The sequence below is a fragment of the Bacillus rossius genome, chromosome 16 (genome assembly GCF_032445375.1).
Source record: "Bacillus rossius redtenbacheri isolate Brsri chromosome 16, Brsri_v3, whole genome shotgun sequence".
Classification (NCBI taxonomy): Eukaryota; Metazoa; Arthropoda; class Insecta; order Phasmatodea; family Bacillidae; genus Bacillus; species Bacillus rossius.
The window spans coordinates 44,273,583-44,280,603 of NC_086343.1; the positions used below are offsets into that span (position 1 = coordinate 44,273,583).

General features: G+C 50.0%; 1 protein-coding gene across 1 annotated transcript in view; it reads right to left on the bottom strand.

Annotated features, from left to right (window-relative positions):
• The window catches only part of LOC134540491 (F-box/LRR-repeat protein 2), a 29,259-nt gene extending 29,051 nt beyond the window's left edge, over positions 1 to 208 (bottom strand). The window contains exon 1 of the mRNA XM_063383299.1: positions 55 to 208. Coding sequence (XP_063239369.1) covers positions 55 to 117 — 63 coding nt within the window. The 5' untranslated portion in view covers positions 118 to 208. The remainder of the gene's footprint in view (positions 1 to 54) is intronic.
• Positions 209 to 7,021: the final 6,813 nt, after the last annotated feature.

Here is a 7,021-nt window from a genome sequence, read left to right on the forward strand (position 1 = left end):
GATCAAGTATAGCTTCGACAATCATATAAAATTAAATATATATTAGAATTGTACCTCATTTGGCAGATTCTCCGCAATTTTGTCTCTTGCTATGTGGCATTCTTCTGCTGTTCCCATTGTCTCGCTCAAAGAATTTTACATAACATTTCCGGATCACAACAGCGTTAACCTTCAAATTTTAATCAGCTGATCCGCTGATACGGAAACATTCAAGTACATAGACATGTAATGATGTCAGGCAACTTCCTAACCTTTGAATTGGCGTGTCTCGTCGGCTTAGTGAAGCTAATGGCGGCTTGCAAACTAATAGCGCTAGTAAAAGTGTAACTCATCCTTAACAATGTTTTAAATGAGAGTTTTATATGAAATTATAATAGTCCGCCTGCATTTCGTAATTTTTTTTTATTATTAGTTTTTCCATTTGTTTGGGTGCTTGTTAAATGCCTAATCTGTACAAAAGACTTAAAAAAATTCCCGCATTTGTTAGTTAATTTGAAAGAGAATTCATTGGAAATCGTGAATAGTTCCGACATGTGCGTGAACACCTATAGTGAGTCTGGTGCCTTTCTTTCTTCATGACATTTATTTACTGTACCTTTACGTCGTCCGACCCTAAAGCTCGACCTGCAACCGCCAGTATCTGACCCTGCTAACGGAATGCGCCCCTAGCCATGGCCCACCAGAGTCAGGCGAGCGCCGCGGAACAAAGGTAGAATCAACGCCCATGACTTAATCGACCAGACAACCCGAGTCCCGTGCATTGTAAATTCAACACACATTAATGATCACATCACTTTTAATTAACAACCCCGTGCAAAGGAAGTGCGACGTAGGAGTGCTCGGGTCACTCACGTGTGGTTTTTTAGTAATACAGTTGTGAGTGCACCCCTTGCGGCATTCAGCCTAATTTCAATAACATAGTGTGTGACTTAATTAAAACCGCCCCAAATTTCCGTGTATCATTCGCCACTGGAGCAGTCATCAAGCGACGAACAGTCTCCAGTGTGACTCAGATTATTCAAACTTATTTCATATAAACTTGTTAAATCTAATTTCCAAAACATATATATGTATTAGGTTAATTGCTAATTTTTAATGTGTAAATTTTGAACCACTTACATTTTGTTATTAATATAATATTTTACGAATAACGGAACTTTAGAATCCTTGGCGCGAGAGTATGCTCACCCCTCCCCTCGCGGCAGGGCCAGTACCGAGCGACTCGCGGACTGGGACGGACGTTCGTCCCACAGGCAGCCATCAACCATAGTCAACACTGAATTCATTCTGATAAATATAGTCACGCACGAAAACCTTTTTTTTAATCAACTCCCTATGTGCGCCCGGTCCTTTTACGATGTAGGGCCAATCCCAGCCGCGTAAACATAACACTCCCCGCACAACGCATTACGCGGGGCAGTGCAATATACAGCACGGGCTGACTCCCGCAATAACAGACTTTCAGTTAACTGCCGAAGTGCACAGGCACTGGCCAAATCTAATTGAAGACTTTAATTAATTTCATAGCGAGCCGCGGTCCACACAGGTGGGCCCGCGTGTCACAGTTCGCAAATTACGGGATTGGCCGACTCCAATCAAACTCTCCCCCTCAACCACGACTGGCGTGAGGACTTAATTTTAGGGATGGCGCGTTAGAGCGCCCAGTGTAATCATAGTGTACTTTGTATAGGGAAATAGTGTGACTGTAACTGCAAGTGTAACTGCCAACGTTAATTAAACGTCCACTCCGCACACTCTGTGCGCGACGTGTATACGACAGTGCAAAACAGACTCGTGTACGTTATTTGTGGAACCTCCCCAACCCAGTTAGGGATCAGTGTGCTTTGCTGTGTAGGGCCAGTAGTGCAGCAGTAATTAGGGATCCCTAACATCACGACCACCGCCGCCATTCCTAGTGGGCCACGCAGGGGCATTCGTACCCAACGACCCACCTCGTGGTTAACCACCGAGTTAGCCTGGCGCCCTCTCGGACATGTTTCATGTAATAAAACAGCCTTCCCGCTAGGAACCCCGCCGGATCTCTAACACAAGAACCCGGGCGACGGCAACCTTAATACATTTTTCGGTGTTAAATAGTATTTTTTTATTACTTTGCAACTTTAAGTGATAATTCATTCAGCTATCGTCGAGATACGATGGTGCTGGCAGGTGGAACCTAGTGCTGAAGGTCTGGTACCCTCAGTAAAATGGGGGACTCCTCAGTAGACATTGATATTCAGGTATGTAGGACATCAGAATGATTGACTCTATTATCTGAGGATCTGGTGAACAACAACCAACCAATATCATCTAAGCAAGTTCAGATGCAACCACTTCACGATAGTTAACATAACCAAAACTCAAGTTACACTGTATAGTGGAGCTAGTTTAGGTCCATATATTACATTTGTTAAAAGTATGAACAAAAAACGTAGGGAAACTTTACCCCATTTCACTCGGCAATAAACTGTAAAGCATGACAAATAATATCAATGAAATTCGTAGAAATAAATTCAAAATTACCACGAAAATGACATCTGCAGCGAATCTTTTAGTGTCTCAAAAAATACTGCAAACACACAACGTCTGTGGGAATATTCCTATTTCCATGACTCAATAGCAGGGCTTGGTGTATGGCATTCCCTTGGAATTCACAGAGGCGGACAGTCAAGATGGCATGGAAACTCCTTTCGAAATATCCAAAGTCGAATGCTTTTCTAAAAAAGTGTTTCATGATGGTGAGGTAACACACGTATCTACAAAATTTATGTGTCTCACTTTCAAGGGTCAAATTCTTCCTGATAAATTTGTGATCTACAAGTCCTTATTTTCCGTCAAACCTAAAGTCCAGTCAGTCCTTCTTTGTTCAAAAAAGCAATGCTTTGGTCATTCCGCGGAGAACTGTGGTGTTGGGGTTTGGAGAAAACCACAGCATACTGAACTGTCACACTACAACCTTAAGCTGTCACACTTGCAAAGGTCCCCATTTATCAACAGATCAGAATAAGTGCCGAGTGTGGAGCACTGAAAATGAGGTTAAAACACTGATGCCTGTCTGTAAACTGCCTTACAACATAGCAAAACAGCAGGTCCTGGATGGCTCCCCATACAAACTCCAGGACTACCTTCTCACAACAACCCTGTGACTCCATTTTCCCAGGCACTAAGAGCTATCTTACCACTTGTCCAATAATCAAAAATTGGAAACCAGCTGCTGCAGATCAAATCTCACTGCAATGTAATCCTCCACAGGTTACTGAGATTTACGAAAATTCTTATTCAAGATCCTCATTCCAGCCCAATAAGAGGAAATACCAGTCATTAGGTATGAAAGGAGATAATGCAATTGGCTCCCTGCCAAAAGATAGGACCATGCCATAGCCCTTATACATTACCGACAAGCAACTGCACCACCCTCGCCAATTATTATGCCCAGTGCAGACCAGAGCAAGATACCTAACTCAGGAAATGGTATTACACTACATAATGTTTCTACTCCTGTGGCTAAGAACTCTGAATCACATGCTTATAAAATGATGATAGAAGCATTCACCTTCCTAATTCCACATAATAAACTCCATAGTAGTAGAAAATACACCTGCCATTCAAGAGTCTCTAATACTTATAAAATCTAATGCAGCTGCCAAGAAATAATTCCTTTGTCACAAGCATCGCTACTATTACGTGAGTGTATACAACTACAACTTCAACTTAGAAGTTGAAGCTTCTACAGTTTGCCATCACCCGGCCTCTGTGAAAGTCCCGGGAAGTACCTGACGAGCGCTACAGGCGTTGCGGTTCTGCTGTTGTCCGGGGGGCGCCAGGCTATTGGAACACTAGGCCATTGGTGATGGGTCGTGGGTACTCTGCACCCACGTGCCCCGCCAGGTACGCAGCGTAAAGTCTAACCTGAAATCCACTGAGGCCGCTCGGCCGTGTTGAGGACAGGGTGGCGCGAAATAATCGTAAGCGACACCTATTATGTTGGTTTATGTTTAATTAACGGACTTCCCCAGTGGTACGCATGGGTACTCGGTACTCCCTATTCGTACTTTACGCGGTGGCAGAACAGCTACAAACACTATGCAAATGCGCTATGCGGCGTCTGAGCCGTTGTACAGTTACATGAACATACGCTGATTACAGAACAAAACACGACACTAATATAACACAATGAATTCGCTGCGGCAGTCTCGTGGGGCGCAGTTACGAGTGTTCTGGAGACGGCCAGTACCGGAAGTTAACTGTCTTAGGGTGGCTCAGTGAGCGTGACCTTAAATTACACCTTACACTTACTTGTGGTTGCAGCCGGCAGGCGTATGCACGGCGGTCTATCGAAAGCGTGTTGGCTGGAGTCGGCCAGTGCCGTAAGTGGCGTGGTCCGCGACGTGGTGCGGAACCACTACATAACGAAGGCGGTCGGGATAAGCCCGGGCCCGCAAAATACACGCCGAGTCGACGTGACCAGCAATGAAGTAAAAGAAAAGGTTTAGATATTAAAATGACTACAGAATGAACGATCGATGAAACTAAGTGGAAGGCTGCTTACGGACAAACGTCTTGACCCGGCGCGGAGTGGTTGGAGATACCGAACATGGCCGCCTCGCAAGGGAGGGGAACTTTAACCTCCATTGTGAGTTGGCGCCAAAAACTCGCATTAACTTAATTTGCTCTATTATAAGCTAAAAACACATTCCAGGTGCCAAATTAAAAGGTAGCACCTTATAATTAGGTGCTTAAGGCTTAACAATTGTTTTAGAGTATTTAATTATTTGAATTGTGGCATCAAGTTTGCGATTGTGAATTAATTAACATATTGTCTCCCTGTGAACTGTATTAGTGAAATTTCTCCTAATCCGAATTGATCATTGTCACGGCACTTTAATTAAGGCCAGTGGCCGTGGTGAATGGTAATGAGGTTCGTTTTCTGCTCCGTGCATGCGGTACTCGCACGGAGTGGCTATGACGCACTTGAATAATGTCTGAGCATTAGTAATTTTGTCCTAATGTCTTTTCCCTTAGTTGTTTTATGGGTTCGAGACCCCGGGGTTCCGTACCCTTAAGTTTCTTTAAGTCTATTGGGGTCACGCCCGAGGCGACCACCTGACTCATTCCTGCTGGGCTGGGGGACACTCCGAAAATGGGATCAAGTACTAGCGGTGCTGAGCACACGCTTAAGAGGCCATGGTCGGGACGACGTCAAACGCCCCCCCTCCCCCCAGCGGAAGGCCGGCTCTGCCGCGTGTTCCTGATACCGCGGCTCAATGACCCCCTAGAACAGCCAGCACCCTTTGTGGCGCGATCCCGTGGCCTGAGGCATCTTGACGCGGGCGGGCGCTGCCTCGGACGCTGCGGGAGCAGCTGGGCCGGGAGGCAGCGCGGCGCCGCGTGACGTGTGGGGCGGCGCAACGAGACTGCCTAGGACATACTCGGCCAGGTGGACAGGGAGTCGTTGGTCCCGTCGGGGCCGCTCTCGCTGGCTACTCCCCTTGGGGCTCGTCGGACGTGGCCCCCGTAGGGCTGGCGTTCACGCTCGGGTATCAGCGTCGGGCTGGGTGAGCTCCACCCCTGGGTGGTGTCGAGGACAAACTCCCTCAAACTCGCCGGTCTGCGCCGCATCCGGCCGGTCCCTTCCTCTCGTAGGTGCATGACGATGACGTGGAAAGTGGCTTCAACGAGGGAGGCTGCGTTTCCCCAAATGCCTCTTGTCGGGCTAGGGGGCGCTCTGGCAGGGTCCTCGGTGTTCTCCCCCGTGAACTCCATTACCTGGCACCAGGCATGGAGAGGCGTATGTCCCCGCGGGCTCCTCTTGCCTCAAGGGGGAGGGGGGCTCGCTATCGGGGGCCTCGCAGGGGTCATGTGGGGAGTCCGCTTTCAGTCCTTCGGGCGGGCATGTGTCGGGAGGGGTGTCTGGCCCGTCGGCCGGGTCAAACACTGGGTCACCGGTCAGAGTGGAGATACGGTGTTCTGCGACGATGGTCCGCCTTAAGGGTCCGTTTGCAGCAAGCGTCTAGGGTCGGGTGGCGAGGACCTTGTTTACCACAGCCTGGTATGCGAGGGGGGGACTTGTTTACCTCAGCCTGCTATGCGGGGGGTGGACGTCGTGGCGCACGTCTGCTAGGGTCCCTACTGTGTCCTGGTGGAGGGGCTACTATCCTAGAGCGTACACTACACATCTCTCCGCCCGTCCCAGTGCCAAGACCGCGTCTTGCTGGGCTAGCCAAGGGAGACCCAGCACCACCTGCTCGCACAAATCCTACACTATCACTGCGGATACACAACTGGCCAATCCCTGGGTACTCACCACGATCTCAGCGTGTCCCAGCATCCGCCCGGTGTGCATAGTAGTGGCCAGGCGTAGCTCGCCGCCGCCCGGGCGCAACGCCCTGGAGGGCACGAACGAGGGATGCACGAAGACGTCGCTCGCTCCGGTGTCGACGAGCGCGGCGGCTGGCCGTCCGTTGAGCTCCAAGGGGATGCGGAACAAGTTGTCCAGCGGCGGCCCATCTGTCCCAAGGTCGGGAGCTCGTGTCCCTCTCCGAGCGCGGGGCCTTGGGCCGGTGCCGGTGGGCTGGCGCGTTGCGGCAGAGGTGGTCTCGCGTGCGCCTCCTGGCGTGGTGAGTTGCGCTGCCTGGAATTCCTGCGGGCACTCGCTGTGCCAGCGGCGTTCACCGCGCGGGCACCCCAAGCGCCACAGAGGGACGTGTTCCCGTGCCGCGGCGGTCGCTCCGCTCGCCAAGATGGCGGCACCTCATAGGCTTGTGGTCCTCTGGGCTGGTATGGGGGCGTGTCCCGTGGTGGTGTGTTCCGCCAAAGTTTCCGGTGAGCTGCCACTTCCTCGGGCGTTCGCGGCTGGGCCGCGCTTGCATTCCCTCTGAAAGTTACGTTCTGTTTCGTGTGCTTCCTGCATGTTATCTGCTACGCAACCGGCGTGGCAGCGGCGCAGGATGGGCTGCAGCTCGTCTCTCACCAAGCTCGTGATGATAGGCAGCGCCCGGTGAGATGCAGCGGAACAGCTGAA